Raw genomic sequence first — 25,803 nt, forward strand, 5'->3', positions numbered from 1 at the left:
AAAGCCGTTATTTTAAGGAAATCTAGAGGAAATCCAGGCTCTTGGGGCCCTTCTTCCCACGGTGAGGGGGACACAGCACACGCTGTAACCCCCCACCCGCTGGGCTCCACACGGCATCTACGGGCACGAGCCCTAAGGATGCAAAAGCCATCCCAACTCCTCTCTTTCCCTCCTTCTTTTCCAGTCTCGGCCATGCCGGCAACCAACCAGGGCTGGCCCGAGTCCTTCGGGTTCCGGATAAGCGGCTCCGGGCCGTGCTACATCCTGTGGGTGCAGGAGGGCAGCAGCGCGGCGCTGGCGGGGCTGCGCCCGGGGGACGAAGTGCTGGAGATCGAGGGACAGCCCGTGTCCTCCCTGGGATGCGAAGCGCTGCTGGGGCTGGCCCGGCGCTGCTGCAACGTCCCGCCGAGCATCGGCGTGGTGTCCCGGCTGCAGCACGCCAGCATCCCGCCCGGACCTCGGGGATGCTTCGGCTTCGAGCTGGCGAGCGAGAGCCCCCCGCGAGTGGCCAGCGTGAGCCCCGAGTCCCCCGCGGCGGCCTGCGGGCTGGAGCCGGGGGATTACGTGCTGGAGGTGGACGGGACGCCGGTGGCGCTGCCCGAGGCGGCGGCCGCGCTGGTGGGGTCGTGCCGCGGGCGGTCCCTGCGCCTGGCGCTGCTGCGGCCACAGCGCGGGGACACGGCCGGGGACCCCAGCGCCGGCACCGCCCGCCGGGACAGGAGGCAGAAGGCGCAGGAATTCAGCAGGAAGGTGAGGCCGGGTGTGGGATAAAGGGCTGGGGAGATGGGCGCTCCCTGAGCCGGGTGGGTTGGAGATTCTCGCCTCCAGCCTTGGCACAGGGATGGGGGATGCTCCCGGCTTGGTCACGGGGCTGGGGTGCAGATTTGGGGCATGAACACCCCAAAGAAGGGTCTAGTAATTACCTGGGGTGCTGCAAAAGGGCTTGGAGGTTCCCTGGGGATGGCCCCAAGCTCTTATTCCCTTGCACTACAAGAGTGTGGAGAAACCCACAGGGCAGATCCTGCTCTGCTGCGTTCCTGGATGTCCCTTCAAAGTCTGAGCCTGTCACCCCGCAGACATTTCAGTTCTTATTTTGTTGCAAAAGGGAAAAACATCAACGCAATTACATCTTCATTGTGCTCCTGAAAACTTCCTAGTGGGTGTTTTACCAAACACCTCGCTTTGTGCTAATTATAAATTTGATCACAGTTGTTTTTTTCAATGTTTCTAATTTCCATTTCAAAGTAGCCTTTTAAAATGCTGTTATGAAAATAAGCAGGCTGGTAGCAGGCTTTTTTTTTTTTTTTTTTTTTTTTTTTTTTTTTTTTTTTTTTTTTGATCCCGAGGTAATAAAGGAACAAGACATCCATAAAGAGATTTGTGGGTATCAGGCGAATCCCTCAGTCAGCTTCCCCATTAAAGATTCACAAATACCCACTGAGGTTTGGATTCATGGGCGTGGGAAACAGATACCTGCTGATTACAGGAGATTAATGAGGAGGGGCGGTTGTTCCCGCACCGCCTCCGTCCCTGAAGTCACATTAAGCCAAGTAAAAGATTCCTGGATGATCACAGGAGAGCGAATTCCTTGTGGCGTTGTGAGCATCCCCATCAGAGCCTCTGTCCCCTCTCTCCCCAGCCCCACAAAGCCACATGAGCCAGCCCCCACCAGCCTGGGCAGGAGCAGGAGCGCAGAGCACACGTGCTGCTGGAGCACAGCTCAGCTGGCAGATGCCTCTCCAGAGGGAATTCGCGGCGCAGATGTTTGAAGTGGCTTCAGTTTCTCTATGATGTAGAAAATACTAAACCCAGCTGGGTGTTTTACCCCCTCCTTTTCCTGGCACCCCGGCTCTGGTCGGTGCTGTGAGCACCCAGGAGCTGCTGCCTGCCCACTGCCAGCGAGGCTGGAAGGTCGGAGGGTGCTGGTGGTTTGTATTTCACACCTGCACTGCCCACGGGTCACCTTTTCCCAGCCTCCTGTGTTGGGTAGAGCCCCAGGTTGACTGGCCTGCCTGGCAGACAGCGGTGTCCGTGTCAGTGGCACTGGGGCAGGGCTGGAACTGGGCTGTGCCAGTGTCTCAGCACGCCAGGAGTATCACAGCTTTAGTTCCTGGACAATGTCTTCTCTTGTCCCTTGTGTGCTCAGGGACACCCTGGGAACTCCATGAGGGCTGGCAGCACCCCCATGGTGCTGGTGGGGTCCCCATCCCTGTCCAAGGAGTGGCACTCGGTGCCCCTGGGCTGGGTGAGAAGCTGGAGATCAGACAGAGGTTGAGCTCGAGGATCTGAGAGGTCTCTTCCAACCAAAACGATTCTGCAATCCCCACCCACCAAGCCCTGCAATCCCAGCGCAGGCAGAGATTTCACAGCAGCCCTCTGGGATCCAAACCAGCAGGAACATCACAGTCTGTCAGTCCTGCGCTGGACCTGGGGACTGTGCTCACGAGCCAGCCCAGGGGACGCTGCTGCTGTGGCTGCCCCAGATTTGGTAACCTTGAAGTGCTGCTGCTGCCGGGAGCCGCAGCAGTGCCTGTGCAGAGCCAGTGGCACTGGGGGGCTCTGCTGGGGTCCTGGTGCTCCTGCCAGCTCCCTGGGGAGCTGCCAAGTGGGACAACACCTGGAAGAAATGGCTCTTCCCCTTCCCCAGACAGGTGATGGCTGCAGGCTCCCTGGCAGTGCCAGCACAGGGGTGACACAGCCCTGCACACACCCCAGTGCTCGAGGGAATGGTGAGGGGCTCCTTTCTCCTTCCTGCAGTTAAACCTGCTGGCAGCACAAAACCATGGCTTTTCAGGAAAACCCAACACACACAGGTATAGAGAGGCAGCCACGGGGAGTTCCTGTTTCCCACATGAGAGGTCCAGGTGAGGAACCTGCTCCCACTGCCCAAGGACAAGGGCCGAACCTCCAGTGGGGGAGGAGGTGAATAAGGAGGGTCCCATGCAGGGTAATTGGCTCGACGGTAATTAGCTAATTACTCCTCCTGTCCCAGCTAGAGAGGATCTGTCAGTGCTGTTTCCAGGGCTGGCATTCACCTTCATGTTCTGTCTGCCCATTCCCAGCAGCTTCCTGATGCTAAGGGCAGGATGGAGCTGCCCGGGGGGATCAGGGAGTGATGCCCAAAGCAGGAATCATCAATAGCTCCAAAAGCCCGTTGCAGCATATTCTGCCAGGCAGACTCCAGACTGATCCCATCCCAGCTGTGCCAGAGCCACTCCTGCAGGGCCACTGTGACCCAGCAGAGTCTGGGAGTTCGGGGTCTCACCCTGTTCTGGTGGAATGTTTGGAACAGCAGGGCTGTGTGTGAGAGCAGAGCAGTGCTGTGTGATGGGCTGATGTCTGAAGTGTCCCTCTCCTCCCTGCGTGGTTCCCTCCAGCCTGGCTGAGCAGGGAGTGGGACACATTTCCCGTGTGGAAGTGCCCTGCCCACGGTTCCACGCTCCTCTGCTCAGTGTCCTGTGCTGGCCCCCACGCTGCAGGTGGATGCCATCCTGGGGGAGCAGCCCGAGCTGAAGGAGAAGCTGTTCACCGTGCTGAAGCAGTACGCGGCCGAGAGGAGGGTGGAGTGTCTGGCCTGCGCCCTGTGCATGGTGCTCACCCACGAGTCCCACCGGCCCCTGATCGACAGCATCAGGTACGAGGGGCCGCCCCCAAGCTGCCCTGGTGCCACCAAACCACGGCTGCCTGTGCCTGCTGCTGCCGGGGGAGAGCAGGGCGGGTCGGGAGGGTCCGCAGGGAAGGGGTTGGGATGGTCCTGTGGGAAGGGTTGGGATGGTCCTGCAGGGAAAGATTTGGGAGGATCCCGCAGGGAAAGGGTTGGGAGGATCCCGCAGGGAAGAAGCCAACCAGCTTTCCAAGGGACAGCTGAGCCAAGCTTGGTGGCATCTTAGCCCATCACCACTGTGCCCTCCTGCTCAGGGTGTGTGGGAGACCTGCACCCCACTGCCTCAGCCTGCAGCAGGAGATGAAGCTCCCATGCCTGGGCATGATTTGGAAGGGAGATGGGGTTAGATGCTGAGCCGCTGGAGATTCTCCAAAAGCCTGGCCAGAAAACAATCTGAGTTCTGCAGGGTGAGAGCTGGTGCTGGTGAGCGCTTGGCCAGCACTGCCAGCAGCTCTGGCAGTGACAGGGGCCTGGGGGGTTCTCTGCTGGGGCCATGGGCTGCCCAAGGTGCCAGGGAGTGGTCACTCATCCCGGGATGCCCTGGCAATGCTCCACTGGGGCTCTGGAGCCCCTGTGCCATGGGGGTGCTGCCAGTGCAGCCGATCTGCTGCTCTTGGGCAGCGTGGCCAGGGCTGGGGCTGGAGCTGCTGCTGGCACGGGGACACGTGGTGGGATTACAGCCAGGCTGAGACCATGGCCATTAGGGAATCAGGTCTCCATCTGGCCTCGCTCCGGGCCCAGCTTTCCAATTCCTGCTCTAATCAGAGGAATTGCAAGATATTACAGTTTCCATAACAACGTCCCCGTGCGGGGTCTCTGCTGTGACCCGGCCATGGGGAGGGTGGCAGGAGCGGTTTGGGGGCCCTGGCTGTGCAGCGTCCCCCTGCTGTGACTTCATGGGGGTCCCCCAGAGCTCTGCACACCCGGGGACAACAGGCACAGCCCTGCAGGGCCACGGTGCAGAGGGGACTGTCAGCTGCCCGCAGTCACCTTGTCCAGGTGGCCATGCCCAGCCTGTCCTGTCCCCACGGAGAACCCTGGAGGGACCCGACCTGCCAGCAGCTGGGGCTGGGGGCGGGGATGGATGGCACCGAGCCAGGCCTGAACCATCACCCCAAACCAAATCAAGAAATAAGCCCCCACCACTCGCAATTCAGGAAAATTCTTCCCCCCAGCAAGAGCCATGAAAATACCTCAAATGCCTCAGATATCCCCTTTGTCATCATCCCCGGGGAATTATATGGGATTACATCCCCCCACAGAGGGGATTTGAATAAGTGTCCAAATCTTCTTCCGGATCCAAGCCCCTCTGTGGGGGGCACAGCAGGTTCCCCCCAGGATGTCCCTGTCCCAGCAATCCCTGTGTCAGTGAGGAGAGCTTGGCTGCACCTGGTGCTGCCATCCAGAGCTGGCCCCATGCCCAGCCTGTGATGCCAGGGCCAGCACCCCCTTATGGCTCCCCAAAACAGGGTCAAACCCCCTGATTGGCCCCTGCCCCCATGTGAAAGGTTAACGCCAGGGCTGGGGCGAGGGGTGCCGTGGCTCTGGCAGCTAATCTGGGTTTAATGGAAATGAAATATTTAGCTCAGGGAAAAGATTTACTGTCTAGTCTTAATGAAATGAAGTCGAGAGAATAAATAAAAAAGGTGCCTTGGAGAGCAGGTTTCCCAGCTGTGGGTGCTGGGGGCAGTGCCAGCCGTGCTGCTGTGCCTGATCCTAGCTGCTGATCCCGGGGTCTCTCTGATGGCTTTGCTGCCAAGCAAGAGCTGTCCCTGCCTTTATTCTCACTGGAGGTGGTGAGCAGCTCCCGGGAGCTCTGGATTCAGGGGGCTGTGAATTCCTTGGGTGATTCCAGCTGGTTCAGCCTGAGGAGGGGTCTGGGGTCTGTGCCCTGAAGCAGCAGCCGGGGCTGGGGAAGGGCCATGTGGGGGATTCATGCAGGGTGTCCCAGTTCCAGCACTGGCTCTGGGGTGGGTGCAGTGTAGGGGTGCTGGTGTGGCTCTCGGGCTGCCCTGGGGCACAGGGCAGCCACCCCGGGCAGTGATGTGGGTGCAATCTGGGCAAAAGAGCCCATCAGACCTGACGCAGCGAGTGCCCTGGGGCTTGTCCTGGGGGATCACCCCAGGGAGGACTTGCCACCTTGGGAGCACCCATTGGGAATCCCCGCGAGGCTGTGCGCAGCTCTCCAGGGGCTGTTTCCACCTGAGACAGGGACAGTCCTGCACACCCCGGTGATCTCATCCATGCCCTGAGGAGCCCTCGGAGGGCTGGGATGAGCCACTTCTCCCCAGGCTGGCAGTGCCATCGCCCAGGGACTGGCATGGATGTCGTGGTGACGCCAACAAGGGTCCCCGCCGCTCTTTCATGCCCCGGGCAGGTGGCTGTGCCCTGGCACGGTCACACGGTGGTGGCAGGCTGTGTGTGCCCGTGTGTCCCCTGTCACGCAGGGCCAGGCGCCGGAACGTCCCCGTCTCCCACTGACCCTCGCGCTGGCCTGATTGGATCTTCTCTCTGCACCAGCTGTATTTATTTTTGTGCTGTTGCCGCTGCCGGCTGTCCTCTGCTGTCCCCTCCCCTGCTGTCCCCTCCCCGGGCTCCCCCCGGGCTCTAACGCAAAGTGCTGCTGCTCAGCGTAACCCCAGACCCCCGAGTCAGCACAAGGATCCACTCGGGGCTGCAGCCACCTCTCCTCCGTCCTCCAGCCGGCCTTTTCCAATATCGGATTTTTTCCCCCCCTCCCTCCTTTCTTTTTATCTCAAATGGATTTCATCCCATTTGGCCAGAATTAAGCTCCTGCAGATTTTAATTTGCTGACATTTTTTTCATCTGCTTGGTTGTGAATAGCGGGGATAATGCACGTGCTGCGCCGGGTCCTCCCCGCTCCCATCCCCTGCCCATATGGCTGATGTGTGTAGGCAAAGTGCACAGTTGTAGTTCTGCCCGAGGATGCTGAAATCCGGCTGCCAGGGGGCAAGATGAGCTGTCTCGGGTGAGTAACGAACGCGCCTTTCCTGGGACTGAGGGAAATGGGTTTCAATCAGGTTAATTCTGGAATGTGGCAGCCCCTGGCACTGCGAAAACAAGGTGTGATGGAAGTTAATTAACTCTTAGCACCCGTATTGCCTCGGAGCCGCTCCGCTCACGGACTCCGCCAGGAGGGGGAGGCTCTAATTTGGGTTATTCCGTCACCTGCGACACCAGAGCGCGGCTCTGGTCCGGGGCACGGCGGGGTTTGTCCCCTCTGCTCCCAGTGCCCCGCTCGGGCTGGGGAGGGGATGGGTTATTTTGAGCCGGTCGCGGTCTCAGGGGGTCACGTCCCTTGGTGCTGCTCTGATTTCTGAGCTGGTTTCAAACCAGGGCAGAACTGCCGGTCCGGCGGCGCCCGGCGCTCTGCAGAGCCGCTCCCGGTCCATCCCCGGGCTCTGGGGGCAGGAGTGACCCTCGGAGCCGAGCGGGACACGGGGGATCCTCCTCGGTGTCACCGCGGGCTGTGGCACTCGCTCACCCCCACGACCCGGGCACCGTGTCCCTTTGCAGCGTGTGTTTTCCCGGTGCTGCCGTGCCGGGGATGCACCCGCCCCTGGCAGCACCGTTTGGGTTAAAAACATCTGTTTGCAGTGAAATTGGGGGGAGTCTCAGATCCCGCCTTCCCCGGGGATAACGAGTGGCTCAGATGGTGACACAGCCACTGTCCTGTTAACCTGGACGGTGATGCGGGGTCCCACCCGGCTGCATCCTTGGAGGAAACTAAGTTTAGACCGTGAGATGCTGTCTTGGGTCTCCTGTAAGCCGTGCTGTGCCTCAGGGCTGCGGGAAGGACACTTTGGGGCAGTTTGTTCTTCACCGCTTTGGTTTGGCTCCGTTAGCTCCCGGGGAAAAGCCAAGGGGAGCCGTGCTGGGCTGGGCTGGGCTGGGCTGAGCCCGCTCGCATCGCGGCCATCCCTGATCCCTGACACGGCTGAAATCGCTGTGAAATCCATCGGGAGCTTCCTTATTCCGGGAGAAGTTCCACCGAGCCCGTGTTAATAAGGCTCCCAACACAATCTATTTGTCTCAGCTTGTTTTTCACGGCAATGAAACTGCCTGGCGTGTTCCCATATTAAACTGCTCCAGCCATCTGTGACCAGCCCTGGATCAGAAATTTCATTTCAGCCATTAGGATTTGTATATTATGGATTGTGCTGCTTCCCTGCTTCTCAATCCCCTCCACGTCCCCACTTCTCCAAGGCTGGGGGGAGCTTCGCAGCTCTTTTGGATGTGGATGGAGCATGAGAGACTCTCCAAGCTCCTGATGCTGATATAGACACTGTCCTCCTGCCCACGGTCCTGGCATCCCCACTAATAAACCACCTGGATCACAGGATGGTGATGGAGGAAAAGCAGCTCTTGTTTGCTTCCATTAAAAAAAAAAAAAAATCCCTAATCTGATGGCCCAGCATATGCTCAACTGTCCAAAAAAAAAAAAAAAAAAAAAAAAAAAAAGAATTAGGGCAGCAGGGAACAAAACGTGTCACCAATGAGGCAATTGGGAGTGAGTTCCTTTTTTATTGGCGGAGTTCAAATAGGTCATGACCAAAATGCCTCGGTGCGAAATCTCCTGATAGGAGATTAAATTCCTTTGGCAAATCAAACTCTGGCTGGGATGCAGATGGGATCAGCCTGGCCCACCTGCACCCTGCTGGAGTGACAACTTTTATTTTGGGAAGTGGTCACTTAGGATGAGTTTTCCAGGGTCTCAAAGAAAACAGGGAAAGCAGAGTGGAGCTGCAGGAAAAGCCTTTCTGGGGGTTTCTTTGAAGGTCTCCGTGTCCCTGGAGCTGTGGGACTGCCTGTCCCCGCCAGGGCAAGGACAAAGCCACCAGCTCGTGCTGCACAGCGTGGTTTGGGCACAGGGACACTGGATTTGGGACAGCTGAGGGCACCCTGGGGTGCTGATGGGGAAGGGGACCCCCAGCCAGGCACGGGGTGTGGATCCGCTCCGAGGGGACTCTTCAGTGAATCGTTACTCGACCTGGGATGTATCAGGGGAGGGTGACCCTCTCCAAAATCTGTCGGGGGGATCTGGGCTGCCCCCAGGGACGAGCAGGGTGGCTGGGGAAGGGCAGCGAGGGGCTCCCAGCCCCGGTGCTCCTCTGCACTCCCGGGTGGAAAAGCACCTTCATTCCTGGTAACTGGTGACAATGGTCCCATCTGTGAAACATCTGCGGCCGGATGAGTGACTGCGGAGCCTCCCGGCACGGGGAGGACGGGAATGGGATCCCAGCTCCGTGCTGCTGCCGGGCTGGAGCGAGTCCTGCTCCTGCATCAGGGTCTGGAGGCTCCGGAGCTGTGGGAGCTGCGGGGGCTCTGACCCCCGTCCCACACACACAGGGAGATGACTTTCTAGAATTTGGGGTTCATAAGCAGAATTCCTGTTCTGGGGATAAATCCTGCAGGAGTTTTCTCTCCCAGATTTTAGCATTTAGCCAGACCAGCAGAGCTTTTCGGAACCAGTTTCCACAGCACAGTTCCGACATAATCCAAGTGTAGCTCAGTGTTTTAATCCACGCTGGGACGTGTTTTTCTGCACAACTGACAAACTCAAGGTCAGGTCTTCGCGGGTTGTTTTGGGGCTAAACCACACATTTCCCATGTCTCCTTCCTTTGCTGCTACCTGGAGGTTGTGTGTGATGTTGGCAGCTCCGGGAAGCTTCACATCGCCTTCATCAAACGCCAGTGCTGTGTTTAAGATGGCGTTATTGAAATTAAAGAAGGTTTTCTTCTTTATTCCTACTGAAAAGCGCTTCACCCTGGGGGTAAAGGATGCTCCATGCGGGGGTTTGGGCCCATGACTCTGGTCCTGCTCCTGCTCCAGCCCGGCAACTCCACCTCCCCGCCCCAAACCCGCACCCGCGATGCCGTTTGCCTTTAAGGTTTCTCACCCCTTACCGCAGCACGTAATTTAAACACAAGCACTTTAGAAGTCAACTAATTAGCACCAGCGAGGCATCCCCCCGGAGTTGGGCGCCGAGCCGTGCCCTCCTTTCTGTTACGAGATCGTTCCAGCTGGAAATCACAGCGCCTGCAGTTTTTTAGGGGAAGAGGGAGGGTCGGTGGCTGCCAGCCGGGGCAGAGCCGGGCAGCGAGGGCAGAGCTGGCTCCGGAGCCCGGCAGACGCCAGCCGAGGCTCCCGGCCGATGCTGAAGCTGCACCTGGGGCTGGCAGCGTGGCGGAGGCCGGGCGCGGGGGCTGGTGCAGGTGCCGGTTCCCGGCTCGTCTGGCCGCGGTGCCCGGGCACGGCGGGGCTGCCAGCGGCGGGGCGGCTCCGGCTGCCGCGCTCGGGCTGTCGGAGCGGCCGCGTCGTGGGCGTGAGCCGAGCCTGAGGCTCAGCTGCATGAGGATCTGAAGCGTCTCCCTTTTGTTCCCGCCGCACCCTGACAAATGGGAAAGGACCGGAGTTTCTCCCGGCATTTTCGGTACGTGTCCCTGCCCCGCTGGCTGCGCGGGTGCCCGCCCGAAGGGGTGCTGGCAGAGCCTCGTGGCCCACGGGAGTCCCTGGGATGGCTCTGCTGCCTCTGGGGGCTGCGGGGACCCTGCTGTGTCCCCGGGACAGCCGTGCCACCGCACAGCCCCGGCACTGCCCCGCGCCCACCGCGGCACCGGCTGCTGGAGGAGCTGAGCGGAGCTCGGACGGGGAGTTGGGGTGGGGAGTGGTGGGAAGAGCCCGTTTGGGGCCGTTTTGTCTCCAGGAGTGTAGGCCAGCCCGGGGGGATGAGAGCGTGGGGCTGGGGGCGGGATGGAGCGAGGCCCGCTGTCCCCTCGCTCCCCTGGCTGAGAGAACTTGTGGCAGCTTCACTCGCCCCGGCCAGGCTGGAGCCAGCCCTGGAGCCCTCCCAGGGGGACACGTGCTGTCCCTCCGAGCCCCGGCATCGGCACCCGGGTGGGGCTGTCCTGGGGAGCTCGGTGCTCCTCGCAGGACATGTGCATGTGGGACGGGGGCTGTCCGGAGCGCTGGCTGGGAACTGGGAGAGGCAGCTCCCGGTGAGGGTGGGCTGCAGGAATGGGACTGTCTCTGCGGAGTTGGGCAGCCAGTGACTCACCTGGGAGCTGTGCGGTGGGAGTGTGGCACAGGCTGAGGGGTGTCCAACACGCCAAAAGGAGCCCTGAACAGGAGGTGAGGGCAGGGGACAGGCACAATGGCACTGCCACCACTCTGGCCGGGCTGCTTTGGGGATGGGATAAAGGTAAAGCAGCCTGGAGCATCTGGGACCTTTCCTAGCCTGGAAAATGTCCTGAACTGACATCCATGTGTTGGAGCAGACTGAGCTCTCCCAAATGAGTGCAGAGGCTGCAGAGGAGGAGGGCTGGTGCCCTGGGGGTCAGCAGCACCGGGAATGGGAGTGAGCACAGGGCTCAGGGATAGGGGTGCCTTTCCCATCCCCTCTCCATCAGCAAACAGAGCTAGGGCTGACCTGGAGCACCTGAGGAGGAGGAGGAGGAAGCTGAAGGCACAAGGCTGCCATTGTACAACCCTGTCCCTGCTTGGCCTCCACAAACAGGGTGGGCACATCCATGCTCCCTGAACCCTGGTGGGATTTGCTGGGAGAGGAAACCCCAGCTGGGTGCTCCTTGGTGCCATGCCAATGGACAAAGCCAGGTTTCTCCCGTGGGATGGCAGGACACTGCAGAAACAGCCACAGAAACTGTTTTGCCTGCCTTGATCGGATTGTTTATAGCAGTAGTCAGACCTCTCCTATCTGGGCACTGCTGTTCTCCAGCACTGAGCCAGTCCCAGAGCGGTGCCCGCTCCTGGTCCGGGTCTGAAGCTCAGCTGTTCTGCCCTGTGGTGAAGCAGAGACTCGTGCAAAGTGGGGCAGCTCTGCTGGAAAGAGCAGGGCCGATTTAATTTGGCCAATTAAATGGGATTGTGCTCATTTTGCCTGTGAGGAACCCGGACTTCTCCCTGGTGGGTGCCCAGCCCAGGCCAGAGGCTTGGGGGACCCATATTCTCCCCTATCCCACAGGGTGAACAATTTATTAGCACAATTTCACTTCTTTCTAGTTGCTGTTAATCAAAAATCGCCTGTGAACTGCACCGATGCTTATTTTAAATTGTCACCAAATGCTCTGCATGAGCATCTGCCAGCCTCGGGTGCCTTGTGCTCTGTCTTCTCCTGCACCAGCTCTTATTTTGACTTCTGCCTTTGGCTGGGGGAAATAGCGCTGTCCTGGTCCCGGTAGATTTGGGATTTGAAGCCTCCCCTCCTCTGTCTCCACCCAGGTTTTTTTGTGTTCCCTCGGTGAAGCTGCCGGAGCGAGCCCTTTGGGATCCCCTGCCAGCCCCAGCTGTGTCCCGCTGGTGCCGCCCCTCGGAGCAGCTTCCTCTGGCTCCTCTGGCACCAGTTTGGCCCAGTTGCTGCTGCGGTGGGACACGGGGGTGCGCTCACACCCCTCGGGGCTGTGGTAACACCGGGCCCGTGTTCTCACACCCCGCGAGGTGCCAGGCGCTAACGAAGCTGCCGAACCTCACGGGATGATTTTGTCTAACGAGCGGCTGCAGCTGCAGGAGTTGCTATAGAAACACTCGGAGATGACAGCTCCTCCAGAAGGCCCGAAATGTGCCAGCTGAGGGTAGGGGAAGGTGAGCAGGTGTCTGTCGGGCTCTGGCTGCTGCGACCAGAAGAGATGGAAAGGAAAAGATGAAGTGTCTCCCAGGGTTGTGGAGCTCACCTGGGGCCAGGTGGGAGCGGTGACTCCTTCCCTCCTGGGATCCTGCTGTGCACTCCCTGTGCATCCTCGGAGTGTCCTGGGGCTCCTTGCAGAGGCACAAAGGCCGCTTGGCTGCTCCAGCCAGGCAGAGGGGAGGTGACCCAAACCAGAGCAAATTCCAGGGGGTGTCCTATTGCCCGCGGTGCCACCGTGCCCGTCCCTGCAGCACCATCCTCTCCCAAGGGGCACGAGGCTCCTGCCTGGCACTGGAGGGAGCTGGAATGTGGGAATATTCAAGGCCGGAGCCCAGGAGAGCAGAGTCTGGGGCAGGAGATGGGGAGAGACCTTCTGGGGGGTGCCGGAACATGTTGGGGAAGAAGCAGCTCTGGAGGAGGGGTCCGACATCATTGCTCCAACAGAGCTCTGCATGGGATGGGGAGAGAGGTGCAGCTGCTGTCCCTGGTGTCCCAGCTGGTGTCCCCAGCACCCCCAGTTTCCTCAGCATCCTGAATGTCCCCAGCACCCCCGGTGTCCCCAGCACCCGGGTGTCCCCAGCCCCGGCATTCACAGCTCTGTGAGGACCGAGTCCAAGCGCACACGGGGAGTTCTGCTCTTTCCCTTCCAGGGATGTCCGGATCCGCAGCTCTGTGCCTCAGCTGCCTTGGCCCCTCTCCTCACTCTCCTCTCTTGCCTCGTCCTCCGCAGGATTTTCATCCCCAAGAAGCACCGGCAGCGCTTTGACGAGGTGGTGTCGCAGAGCCTCATCAGCAAACTCTGCCGCTCCAAGAGCGAGCACAGCAACCGCCTGCGCCGCAGCCGCAGCGAGGACCACCAGGAGCGGCTGCTGGTGTCCACCCGCGCCAGCTCCGTGCCCCGCAGCCACGAGGAGCTCAGCAAGAGCCTGCGCAAAACCACCTCGCTCGTCACCAGCAATGTGGCCTCGGGGGCTGCCCGCAGGTAACAGCTCTCCTGGGGCGCGGGTTTGTGCGTCCGGTGTGAAACTCTCCCGGGATCAGGATGAGCGGAGATCGCTCCCTCTGGAAAGCTGCGCAGATTTGTGCCTCTTGTCACAGCTCCGGGGCTCCGTGTCCCCTCAGCTCTGCAGGGCTGGCTGGGATGAGCTGTGTGAGGAGCTGAGGTGGGACGTGCAGGCTGAGAGGGGACGTCTGCTCCTTGCTGGGTGGAGTGCAGGTTGTGCCAGCAGGATTTGGGGTATCCAGCTGTGCCAGCAGGATTCCAGGATTCCTGGTTGTGCCAGCAGGATTTGGGGTACCCAGCTGTGCCAGCACAATTTCAGCATTCCTGGTTGTGCCAGCAGAATTTGGGGTACCCGGGCACGGAGCAGACTGAAAGGAGCTTGGAGCCAGGTTGGGGTTGGTCTCTTTTCCCAGGTAACGAGTGACAGGGTGAGAGGAAATGGCCTCGAGTTGCAGCAGGGGATGCTTAGTTGGGATATCAGGGGAAATTCCTTCACAGCAAGGGCTGTCAAGCATTGTCACAGGCTGCCCGGGGCAGTCCCCATTCCTGGAAGTGCAGAGGAAATGGCGAATATGGCACTCGAGGACACAGGGCAGTGCTGAACACGGGAGTGCTGCTGGGTTCACAGTCGGATTCCATAATCTAAAGGTCTTTTCCGACCCTGAGACTCCCTGTTTCTCCGAGCCCGTGTCTGCCCTGCCGTGCCCCAGCAGGTGTCTGGGTGCGAGGCTGTGGGAGGAAGGACAGACAATCCCTGGAGCACAGGGATTAACCCACTTCCCTTGCCCAGATGGCCAGACCGCAGCAGCCCCGGAGAGCTCCTCCTGCTGCCCGCCGATCCTGCCCTGGGGCTGGGGAATCCAGGGTGTCCAGTTCCAGCCCACCTTCCTGCCTCCATGATCTTCCCTGTGACTCGCCCAAAATCCAGTCCCAGCACAGTCTCCCTCCCTGCCAGCTGGTTGGAATTGATCACAGTAATTCTGCTTTCCCCCAGCTCTCTGTGGGAACAACTCCCAGCTCCAATCAGCCTCCCAGCAAGGAGATTTCCTAATGCTCCCTCCAAAATTTCCTAGAGGAATTTAATCCCTCTCTCATCAGCCTACGAGACCTTTGCTCCCTGAACCACATTGTCTCTCTAATTCTCTGTAATAAAGAATCGCAGACTGGTTTGGGTTGGAAGAGCCCTTGAAGATCATCCAAATTCCAACTCTCTGCCATGGGAGGTTGGAATCAGATTATTTTTAGCTTTGATACTTACATACATATTCTTTAAATCCATATGTTTATCCCACATTCCACTTTGGGACACGGGGGTATCCAACGGGATCTTGTGGGGACATTGGGAGCGTTGGGGACTTGAGCACTCAAGAGAACCTGTGCTGACAGGATCGTGGAGGGGCTGGGGAAGGAAACAAGGGCTGGATCTTGTACTCTGACATCCTGTTGGCTGTTCTCACCCACAGAACTGTGCGAGTTTATAAAGGCAACAGGAGCTTTGGCTTCACACTCCGTGGCCATGCCCCGGTGTGGATCGAGTCTGTCCTGCCAGGTAAGAACAAGAGATTCAGGGGATCATTTATTGATCTCTGGTCTGAACTTGAAATGTGAAGTGCTGTTTGCTAAAAAAAGAGAAAAAGGGACTGTTCTGAGGCTCGGTGATGGAGTTTTTCCAGTGGAATAATGAGCATCTTTGGTGCAATTTAGATTGGCTTTACCCACTGCTTGTTTTGAGAAGTGGGAAATGTGTTCAGTGACTATCCTGAAATGACACCAGTGTTCCCAGTGCAGACTGGGTGCTGCACCCAGCTGGGTGAGCAGTCCCAGCACACCCAGATGACCCAGGTGCAGGGTGTGCCCCGCCTGGGGGTGTCCCTGGACCCCCATCCCAGCCAGGGGTGCTGCAGCTGAAGCCCCTTTGTCCCTTTAGGGAGCCCGGCGGAGAAGGCTGCTCTCAAAGCTGGAGACAGGATCCTGTTCCTCAACGGCCTGGACATGAGGTAGGAGCTGTGCAGGGCACCCAGGGCTGGGGGTAGGGGCTGAACACACTCTGTGGTCACCCTTGGGCAAGGGAAATAGGAGCTGGTCCCCCTGTGCTGCTGTGCACAAGGGTTTGCCCTGTGGGGACAGCTGGGGACAGCTCCTTTAGTGCTCCTGTACAAAATCTGGCCCTAAGAGGAGCATTTTGCTGCATCTCTGCTCCTCCTCTAAGTTCTCTGTGCAGGACAGTTTATATAACCTGGGTTCTGACTGCAGCCTGCCCCCAGACCCCAATTTCAGCCACTCTGAGTTAATCTGTATGTGCTAAACACCTGAGGTTCTGCTTTGGAAAGCAGCAGAGCTCCATCCAGCCCACGAATCCCTCCCACAATGGGATCAGGAGCTTAAAGCCACATAGGAATCACTTTGGTACCCAGAAGTTAATTCTGTGTATTGTTTGTGTACCAAAGCAATAGGACCAGAGGGACTCGTGCTCCTCACCAGTGCAGGGCAGCAGCCCCGTGTCCTCAGTGTGTCTTTCTGCATAAAAACCAAGAGCAAAGGGTTAGAGGAGGCTACAGGACAAGAGAGAGTGATGAATATTTAAAGGTTAAACTGATGCTGCTTCTGTCAGGGCTCAGGTTCTCACGTTTCAGCTGATCCAGCGAACTGTTGGCTGATGCAGCACAGCCAGAAAATAGAGACCAGCTTGAGGATTGTCCTCTGAGCCGTGTTTTTGGCAGGCATTGTCCCAGCCTGGCCCATACCCTTCTCCAAGGGCATCCCAAGATTTTTTTTCACCTACACACTTTATATTCACCTTGCATTTTCTCTTCACGCAGAATTAGGACAGGCGAGGACAGACCTGCAGCGCTCTGTCATTTAAAGGAAAAATCAATTTCTGGGTCTGGGTGTAGCTCAGCTCTGCCTTCCTGGGCCATGACACTCCTCAGGGTGCCCACAGCCGTTCCCGTGGTTATTCCTTGGTGCAGGCGGAGCAGGAAGCCCACTCGTGGGGCAGGATCCAGGCTGTCCCTCGGGAGGTTCCTCCCTGCGCAGCACGGGGAAAACCACACAAGGATGGAGAGAATCCAGGGAATCCCAGCGGGGCCCAAACCCCTCTGGCTCTGAGCAGCACGAGGAGGCTTCTCCAGGATAAACGAAAGCATTCATTTATGAATACGATAAACGAAGGTGTGTTCTCAGTGCTCTCCTGGGGTGGAGCAGCTCTGACCGAGCTCTGCTGTGCCCGCAGGAACTGCTCCCACGACAAGGTGGTGTCGATGCTGCAGGGCAGCGGGGCCATGCCCACCTTGGTGGTGGAAGAGGGCATCGTCAACTTCTCCAACGGTAAGAGTGCAGCGAGGAGGGTCTGGAGAGCAGAACCCCCGCGCCAGCTCCCGAATTCCTGGCGTGGGAGGGAATTGCCCAGCGCCTCCATAAGGCTGAGCAGGTTTAACGCGCCGCCTGCGGGGATGCTCCTCTCCCCAGGGCACGTGGCCCCTTGTGCTTTGTGGGATCAGGCTGGATCTCAGGCTTGGCTGCTCTCCAGAGGGGCTCATCCTGCTGTGTGACTGTCCTCGGTGTCCCTTGGCAGTGTCCTTCCCGTGCAGTGTGTGCCGTGTCCGCAGTAATCCAACCCCGCTCACCCGCAGCGGCTCCGGGGCTGGGCTGTGCTCGGCAGGGTTGTTATCCTGCTGCAGGGATCAATAATTGATGCTGCTGCTGAAGAGGAGAGCTGAGGCTGTCTGGGGGTGCCTGTGGAGGGCAGGACCCCCAGGCACAGCACCCTCCACAGCCGATCCAGTGGTTTTAGTGCTGCTGATGATCTGAGCTGTGGTAGCAAGACAGATGCTGGAAACCTTTTTCCAGAACTCCAGGAGTTTGGACTGTATTGATGGATCTATCTTTTTCCTCTATGTCTCATAAACATTTTTGCACTGAGTGTTAGTAGAGTGAGCTTTCCTAAGCTACATGGCCCACCTATGATGTGTGCTGGGAATAGCAGGCCAGGCTCTGTGTCCACAAATGACAAACATTCCCTGTGGTAACTGGAAAGGGAGGTCACTAAATGCAGATTGGACTAAAGAAATATGATGACACCAATTAGTCTGATTTTTGTATGTAGAGTGGTAAGGAGAAACACCCTTCACCAGAGATTGATCTTTCCCTGTATAATTAAATCTGGCACAAAAAGTTATGCTGACAGAACCAAGGATGTCCAATTCTTCAGCTTCAAAAGATGCCCTGGGAAGGTGAGGAACCCACCAGTCCCGTGCATCTATTGGAGACCAAAGATCCCCCGTGGATGATCGTGTGAGTGAACCTTGAATGGCTCTGCTGATCTCTTCTGGAACTGGCCGGTTCCAGCAGAGCCTCCCAAGCCCTGTGCAGGCTGCAGGGTCCCGGTGTTGTTGGGCTGCTGCTCCACAGGGCACAGACCTGGCAGTCAGGGACTGCCTCTTCCCTCTGGAGCAGCAGTGGGGCTCTCACTTTGGAAGGCCCAACCCCTTTGCAGGTGCACTCAAAGCAACCCCAGCAGCTCCCTGCTCCACAGAGCCACAGCAGCCTGGGACGGTTTGGGCTGCAAAGCACCTTAAAGCTGTTCTCATTTCACCCCTCTGCCTTGGGCAGGGGTACCTTCTTCTAGAGCAGGTTGTTCCAAAGCCCATCCAACATCACCTACTCCAAAGCACACAGCCAGGGGCACTCAAACTGCTCCACTGCCCTCCAAAGAAACCAAGGAAAGGTGGAATATTTTTTTGCAGACTCTGACTCTGCTGAGTCCCCGAGCAACTCCTCGGCCCTCACTTCCCTGCAGTGGGTTGCAGAGATTCTCCCCTCTAGCATCAAGATCCAAGGAAGGACGTTCACGCAGCAGTTGGAGCACCTGCTGACCCCGCCCGAGCGTTTCACCGTCTGCAAGGCGCTGGAGGGCTTCTTCCAACATCGGTAACTCCAGCCCCACCCTCCCCCTGGCGCCTGCAGCACTGCCCTGCCCGGGTCGGTGTCAGGCAGAGCTGGGCTGGGAGGCTGTCACACCAGCTCTGCTGTCACACCAGCTCTGCTGTCACACCAGCTCTGCTGTCACACGAGCTCTGCTGTCCCTCTGCTCTCCAGGTTCCCCAGCCTGAGGACGAGCTCATCTCAGTCCAGGTGTCCAGGGCAGATCCTTTAGGTTTTGGTTCCTTTAGGTTAATTTGGTCACCTCTTATCCCCCAGTTCAAGCTGTCTTGCTGCCTGGCTGTCCCTGACAGCCCCAGATCCTGTTCCAGCTCTTTCAGTAAATCTCTCCATGTTCCATCCTTGTTTCCTCACTCTTCCCAGAATCTTGGCTGCAGCATTCCTTGGTGGCTGCACGGGAATGGCTGTGGCTGGCAGAAGCCTCATCCTGCCATGGATGTCCCTCCTGTCCTGTCCTGTGCAGGGATCCAGGCACACCCCCTGCCACACTCCAGATTTTATCAGTGACCTCGTTTCCTGTCCTTGCCTGGTCTTCCAGCAGTGTTTTATCCGAGGCTCTCACAGAATCAAGGAATGATTTGGGTTAGAAGAGGCCTTAAAGAACATCTTGTTCCACCCTCTGCCGTAGGCAGGGTCACCTGCCACTATCCCAGGCTGCTCCAAGCCCCATCCAACCTTCCCTTAGACACTTCCAGGGAGTCAGGGGCAGCCACAGCTTCTCTGAGCAACCTGGGCCAGGGCAGAATTTCATCCTGTGGCAGACTGTTCTATCCTCATGGGGTATTCAGCCCTGCTATTCCCAACAGCCTTTCCCCCCAAAATCAGATGGAGCCTTTGTCCCCAGGACCTGCCAGCCCAGCCACCCTCCCCAGGGCATTTCTCCCTCAGGCTGCTTACCTGCAGCTGGCTAAAATTCAAGCCTTTCCAGGGCTTCTCTCTGCTTTCTGGTGCTGTCCCACCCTCTTACACATAAAATCATGGAATCCATTAGGCTGGAAATGCCCTCTGTGGCCTTCAAGTCCAACTATTCCCCCAGCACTGCTGGCCACCACTGACCATGTCCCCAAGTGCCACATTCATGTGGTTCTTAATCCCTGCACATCTGCAGAGTGTGAAAGTTTTGGCTTCTTTTTTTCCTCTGCCAGAACTAGGATTGATTGCACAGGAGATGCAGTTTCGTGCTGGGATTCAGATGTTTATTAATTCTAACCTATGAAGAACTCACAAGCCATGAGTTCTGCAGTATTCTAACTGGCTAGGTACAAAACGGAGTACTTCTCTAACTCCACAAAGCCTTTTCAAGGATTAATTGTCCAATTAAGAGATAACAGCTAAATTATTTTCACTTTTAACCCAATAACCAACCGCCTGTGGCCCGCAATGCAAACAGTTTCACCCAACACAAAAAAACACCCAAACCCATGAAGAAGAAGGAGAAAGAAGAACTTAGCCAACACCCTAAGTCCTCCATCTTGCTTTTTATATATTACTATATACTAAAGCCTTAAACTCTGAGTTTTGCACCCTGTGGTATCACACACTTCTATTCAAACCCCACACCCACAATCCCAGGGCTGTCACTCAATTTTGGGAGCCTTTTCCACGGCCTCAGGTCAAATGCAGTGTTTGCTTGGGGGTCAGTGCCTGTGAGCACAGAAAGGCTGGAATTCTCAGTGCCCAGGGTCCCAAGAGCAGGGAAGGAATCAGCCCATGCCAAAGGTGGGGCTGGGAGGCAGCAGAGCTGTGGCTGTGCCAGAGGGATGCCCTCACTGCCCAGCCCTCCCCTCCTGTTTTGCAGGAACATCGACACCCTCATTGTGGATGTTTACCCAGTGCTGGACACACCAGCCAAGCAAGTCCTCTGGCAGTTTATCTACCAGCTGCTGAGCTACGAGGAGCAGGAGCACTGCCAGCAAAAGATTGACAGGTTTCTGGGGTACAAGGCCTTGGCAGGTGAGAGGGAGTCCGTGTGCTCCAGGATGGACACGTCGTGTCCTGATGGATGCTGGGAGCTCAGTTGTGCTGGTGTAGTTTTGGAATGAAACTGCAGTGAGAGATGGTACCAGAATCCTGGGAGCAAAGGCTTTTGGAAGCTGTTCAGGTGGTCAGAGGTGAGGAAATCCAGGAAGGGAGCAGCTGGTTTAAGGGCAGCATTCAGATCAGAGAGGTAAAATAAGGGTGACACAGCGTCCCTTGGGATGTCACAGAAACATCCACGTTGGAAGAGGTGCTGCTGCTCTCCCCAGAAAGACACAAAGGCAGTTGGTGATGCTCCTTGTCCCTGATCCCTCTGTCCCCTCACCATCACCCTCGCCTCGTTCTGTGGCAAAAAGCCAGCGGTCGATTGGGGAGAGCAGGTTTGAAGTGAAATGTCCTAATCTGTGCGTTTTCTCTCTTAATTGCTTCTAATTTTCCCGTTCTCAGTTACTCACATTAATTAACTTTAGACTCAGCAAAGGTAAAAGCAGCGTTGCTTGAAGAGAGGCTTTTGGAGGAACACGGTGATTTTAGCAGAAAACAGAAACAGCTCCAAGTCCTGGTGCAAATCCTTCCTGTTGTGCATGGGATCCTGTGCCCCGTGCATGCTGGATCTGCTCACTGCACTCAGCCACCTCTGCTTTGTGTGTGCAGAATCACAGCTCAGCCATGGGCTGTGCATTCCCAAGAATTCATGCCCTGTTATTAGTGTACAACCTGAGATCGCAGCTGCATGCCAGGAATGCAGAGCAGGAATCCCCAGCCAGGGGAGGAGGGAAGCACAGGAGCAAATCTCCCTGTCCCAGGCTGTTGTTCCCAGCTCCAGGCTGGTCCCTGGCTCCTCTCAGTGTCTCAGGTGAACGAGGCAGTCTCTGAGCATGAGCAGTTTTGGTTGTTCTGGTCTGTTCTGTGTGTCTAGGACCACCATGGCCAGAGATCTCTGGGTTTGGGCTGGTCCTTCCCCTGGGCTTCCAAACTCCAGTGATCCCCACGTCCCAGTGCTGCCCTGTCAGGTACCTCAGACAGGAATGCTCTGCTCCCTCCATCCTGCTGTGAGCCTGAGCCTCCCCCAGCTGCCACACTGAGCTGCACATGGACAATGCATGGACCATGTGCTCCTTGCAGGCAGCATTCCAGGGCTGGCCCCACTTCCTTCTTTCCCCTTGGGGGCAGGAAGGGTTTCCTGGGACCAGCCCAGCTCAGGGCTGCAGTTTCCTGTGGGCCATGAGCTGGTGGATGCCAATCCTGCTGGAAAAGTGGACTAGATGTCCCATCTCTGTGCATCCATCCCTGCCCTGGGCTGGCAGGAGCATCTGGAAGCTGCTCAGCTCCCTGGGGATAGAGAGAGCAGCTACCTGGGAATGGCAGCTGCTGTCAGTCCCATGGGCCGGGGGGGCTCTGGGGGTACCTGTGCCGGGGTGAGGAGGGGTGGGGAGCTCTGGGCTGTGCCTCACAGAGGTGTTTCCTGCTGCAGCCGAGGCAGAGGCCGAGGATCGGTACCGCAGCTCCATCCGAGGGGCCTCCCTGTGCCGGGGCAGCCTCCGGACCCCCCGCCCTGAGGAGGGGGCAGCAGGTGGGTGACTGGGAGCTGGCTCCTGGGGGTTGTGCCTGCAGTGTCCTGCTCTGCCCCAAGCCAAATTCCTGACCAAATTCCTGATGGGAGAAGATGGAGGCAAAGGTGGAGGTCAGAGCAGAGCCAGCATGGAGGCATCGGTGGGAAATCCGTGTTTTCAGAGACAGAGTCGCAGGATCGTAGAATCACAGAGTCATTTAGGTGGGAAAAGCCCTCCAAGGTAATTGAGCCTGACCTGTGACTGTTCCCGACCTTGACACCCAGCCCAGAGCACTGAGTGCCACATCCAGGGGAGCCTTGGACACCTCCAGGGACAGAGATTCCACAGTGAAAGAGCCGGTTAAATGAGAGGCCACTTGATCATAAGGCTGAATGTTGTTTCCAACCCCTTCCATTACTCAGATGTGAACTGGTCCTGCTAGGGGCAAAACTTGTGGCTTCCCTCTGAACATTCTCAGATTCCATCAAATTAACAGGAAAAACCACATTTGTGAAATCCATGTGAGGAAGGAGATCATGGTTCAGGGCCACTTTGAGACTCTTGACGAACCCCATTTGGGGCACAAGCCCTCCTTCCCTTCAGGTGACACAGACCTGTCTGTTCCCATCACTCCTGGCTGATGCTGAGGGGCCCTTGACCCTTGCTCCTGACCACGACCTGCCCATGACCTCCCAAAGGAGCTCCCTGGCATGTGGTGCTCCTCTGCTGTCAGGGGGGTCTGAGACATTTCCCGAGGGGAAGATCCTCTAACTTGGCTCCGAGGAGCTTTTCTGGTGAGGATTAGAGCAGGGAGAGCAGCCGACAGCTGTGTGTGTTGGAGGGGAGCCGTGTCTGGGCAGATGTTGGCCAGCTGTGGGGAGCAGCCCTGTCCTCAGCTGACCCGAGGGAAGAGTGGTGCAGCTCAGAACTGTTGTGCTGATCTTAAACCCACCCTGCACTGCTCCCTCGGACCTCCAGAGCCGGGAGCTGGGGCAGGGGGGTCACTCTGGGTCCCAGCAAGAGACAGGGGGCCCTTTGCGGGTGTGGGGAGCTGGGGGCACAGACAGAGGAGTCACAGCTTTGTCTCTCCCTCCCGCAGGCAGTGACACCGTGGAGGTCCCCATTCGCCTGATCCCTGGAGAGAGACAGGCTGGTGATGGCACGTCCCTCCCGGAGACACCCAACCCCAAAATGGTGTGACTGGGCGAGGGACACCTCTGGCAAGGCTCTGCCCGCGGGTGTGGGGTGGTGTGTCCACAGGAAAGCACTTTGACTCCTTTACTGTGAACACAGGGCAGCAGGAAAAAGGGAAGGACGTGTCTGTGGGTGAATATCTGCAGGGGGCTGTCCCTGCCTCTCTGGGGTCACCTTCCTGGGCAATTAGTCACCTTTAACGAGGCTGATGTCTGCCAGTGTCTTCCTGCAGCCTCATCAGTGAGAGGCTCTTGGGGGGGCTCAGACAAGCCAGAGTGGCCTGGGCTGGGGTGAAGCCCCCCTTTAAAGAGTAAGAGACGGGTACTGACAGGCCAGAGTCCCTGAATGGTTTGGGCTGGAAGGACCTTAAAGTCCCACCCCTGCCTGGGGCAGGGACACCTTCCACTATCCCAGGGGGCTCTAAGCCCTGTCCAGCCTGGCCTTGGACACAGGGGTGGGGCAGCCACAGCTGCTCTGGTCAGCCTGGTCTGGGGCCCATGGCAGGTCTCTGGGGGGACATGGCAGGTCTCTGTGGGCCCATGGCAGGTCTCTGGGGGTCCACAAGGCCTGTGTGTGAGGGCACAGCAGCAGCTCTCTGTCCTTGCCCAGATGTCGGCTGTCTATGCGGAGCTGGAGAATCGCCTGATCGGCGGCTTCGCTGGCAAGGTGGGCAACACTGCCCTGCACAGGACATCACCCCCCGCCCCGGAGCTGCCACACGCCGCAGGTACCTCTAGGGGAGCTCAGGTGACCGTGGGTGGTGCTGGCCGGGCAGGTGGAGGAGAACACAAGGTGCTCTTTGGTGCCATTTCATAAGGAAGCAGCGATGGCTGCAGCGCGGCCTCTGCAGAGCTTCGGCTGCTGGAGGGCAGCTGTGGGATGGAGCATCCCATGGGATCACAGCGTGCTGCTCTGCACTGCGGGCTCCGCCTGAACAGATCCCTTCTCTCCTTCTCCCTCTCGGGCTCCTCGGGCTCTGCAGGCCGCCCACACAGCACCTGCCTGTGTCCCGCAGGTGGCCGCAAACCGGGGCTGGCGTGGCCGGGCGAGCCGCTGGCGACCCAGCCCTGCTACTACCGCCTGCACAGCAGCGTGGCCTCGCCGTGCAGCACCGAGTCCAACCCCTACGTCAGCCTGGACAGCAGCCCGGCCCCGTCGCCCAAACACCGGCAATACTCGCCGCTGTCGCGACGGAAGAAGCTCTTCACCTTCTCCAGGCCCCCGCGCAGCCGCGACACCGACAGGTTCCTGGACGCGCTCAGCGAGCAGCTGGGGCACCGCGTCACCATCGTGGATGATTTCCTCACCCCCGAGAATGACTACGAGGAGGTGAGCGTGGCATGGAGCGCTCAGAGGTGCCCCGGGTATGGAGCTGGCCGTGCGCGGCCTCAAGGGACGCGTCCTGGGGCTCTGCAGGTGGCAGGGAAAGGCGATGCCTTGGGAAGGGTGACCTGAAACAGAGACTGGACAGGGCTGGAGAATAAAGCAGTTATTTATTGAAAGGTCTCCAGGATCCACCTTGGGCAGGACAGGGTCTGGCCAGGGCTACACTCAAGGTGGACTCAGAATGGTCACAAACTGGCTCGCTGGTCACAAGATCTTATATTTTTATAAGTTTTGGTCCATTTGCATATTTGGTTTAATTGTCCAATTCCAGCTTCAGGTTGTGAGGTCCCATCCTTGTTCCTCCCTTCAGTCCACCATTGTTTGTGCTGTTGGGCTGAAAGTTGTCCTTGGTCCTTAGCAAGAAAAATATTTATTTTGTCTCCCTGCTTTGTGAAGAGAGCTGACTGGCACTTGAGGCTGAGAACTACACACCTAGGCAGCACAGAATCTGAAAATATGAAAGCTAAAGTTTAAGGGATCAGGGGCAGGACACAGGGGGTGGTGTGGGTGGAGGATGCTGGATGGAGGATGAGGTGCCACCTCCAGCCTCTGCTCTGTGCCAGATGAGTTTCCAGGATGACCAGGGCAGCTATGTCACCAACGATGTCAGCAGCAGCGAGTACATCAGCAGCAGCGACGAGGGCAGCTCCCTGACCTACTCCACGCTCTCGGACCACATCCCTCCTCCTCCCCTCAGCCCCCCGCCCCCGCCGCCCCCTCTGCAGTTCCACGACCCCCAGAGCGGTCCCACCAAGGCCGAGGCCACCAAGGCCAGCTCGGCACCCGCCCCCAAGTCCCTGGTGAGCCACCTGCACCCCATCCCTCCTCCTCCGCCGCCGCCGCCGCCGCCGCCCGTGCCCTGCGCTCCTCCCCTGCACCGCGGGCTGCTGCACCGCAGGAGCGAGTCCAACCACATGAGCGTCAAGAGGCTGCGCTGGGAGCAGGTGGAGAACTCGGAGGGAACCATCTGGGGGCAGGTATGGCCCGGGAGAGGGCAGTGGGGTGAGGCACGGGGGTCCCGGCCGCGTCCTGGGGAGCAGAGAGCTGCGCCGAGGCTCCGCAGGGATTCGTGTCGTTGTTCCAGCGGTTTGGACCAACCTGCTGGGGTGGGGAGAGAGCCTGGGAATCCTCTGAGGTGCTGGTTTCAGCCACAGAGCCCAGGGGAGCACTGCCCTGCCCTGAGGGGTTGCCACAGCCAGGAGCTGCCTCCAGATGTGCTCTGCAGCTGTGGAGGGTTTTATCAGTGGGAAAGGATGAGGATGGTCGGAGCAGAGTGAGGGCAGAGCCCAGGACAGGGCAGGGGACAGCAGAGGTGAGGGGTGAGACAAGACATGGCAATTCTTTGGCACCGTGGACATGAAGTGGAGCAGAAGTCTGAGGTGGATCCAATCCCCGCCTGGGGTTTAACTCTGGGATTTAACA

At 58.3% G+C, this 25,803-nt stretch overlaps 1 protein-coding gene across 3 annotated transcripts in view; it reads left to right on the forward strand.

Annotated features, from left to right (window-relative positions):
- Window positions 1-192: 192 nt before the first annotated feature.
- GRID2IP (Grid2 interacting protein) overlaps window positions 193-25,803 on the forward strand; it is a 32,927-nt gene continuing 7,316 nt past the window's right edge. The window contains exons 1-14 of one of the 3 annotated variants that reach the window (XM_066329594.1): window positions 193-750; window positions 3,480-3,634; window positions 13,058-13,309; window positions 14,794-14,879; window positions 15,258-15,327; window positions 16,563-16,657; window positions 18,076-18,259; window positions 20,070-20,263; window positions 21,723-21,825; window positions 22,051-22,064; window positions 22,901-22,995; window positions 23,605-23,722; window positions 24,011-24,324; window positions 24,945-25,358. In XM_066329594.1, the coding sequence (XP_066185691.1) occupies window positions 193-750; window positions 3,480-3,634; window positions 13,058-13,309; window positions 14,794-14,879; window positions 15,258-15,327; window positions 16,563-16,657; window positions 18,076-18,259; window positions 20,070-20,263; window positions 21,723-21,825; window positions 22,051-22,064; window positions 22,901-22,995; window positions 23,605-23,722; window positions 24,011-24,324; window positions 24,945-25,358 (2,652 nt within the window). Of the gene's footprint in view, window positions 751-3,479; window positions 3,635-6,639; window positions 6,654-10,084; window positions 10,120-13,057; window positions 13,310-14,793; window positions 14,880-15,257; window positions 15,328-16,562; window positions 16,658-18,075; window positions 18,260-20,069; window positions 20,264-20,521; window positions 20,589-21,722; window positions 21,826-22,050; window positions 22,065-22,879; window positions 22,996-23,604; window positions 23,723-24,010; window positions 24,325-24,944; window positions 25,359-25,803 lie in introns of those variants that run through there. The other 2 variants (XM_066329596.1, XM_066329595.1) reach the window with 2 other exon arrangements.

Source organism: Sylvia atricapilla, chromosome 15 (assembly GCF_009819655.1).
Source record: "Sylvia atricapilla isolate bSylAtr1 chromosome 15, bSylAtr1.pri, whole genome shotgun sequence".
Lineage (NCBI taxonomy): Eukaryota > Metazoa > Chordata > Aves > Passeriformes > Sylviidae > Sylvia > Sylvia atricapilla.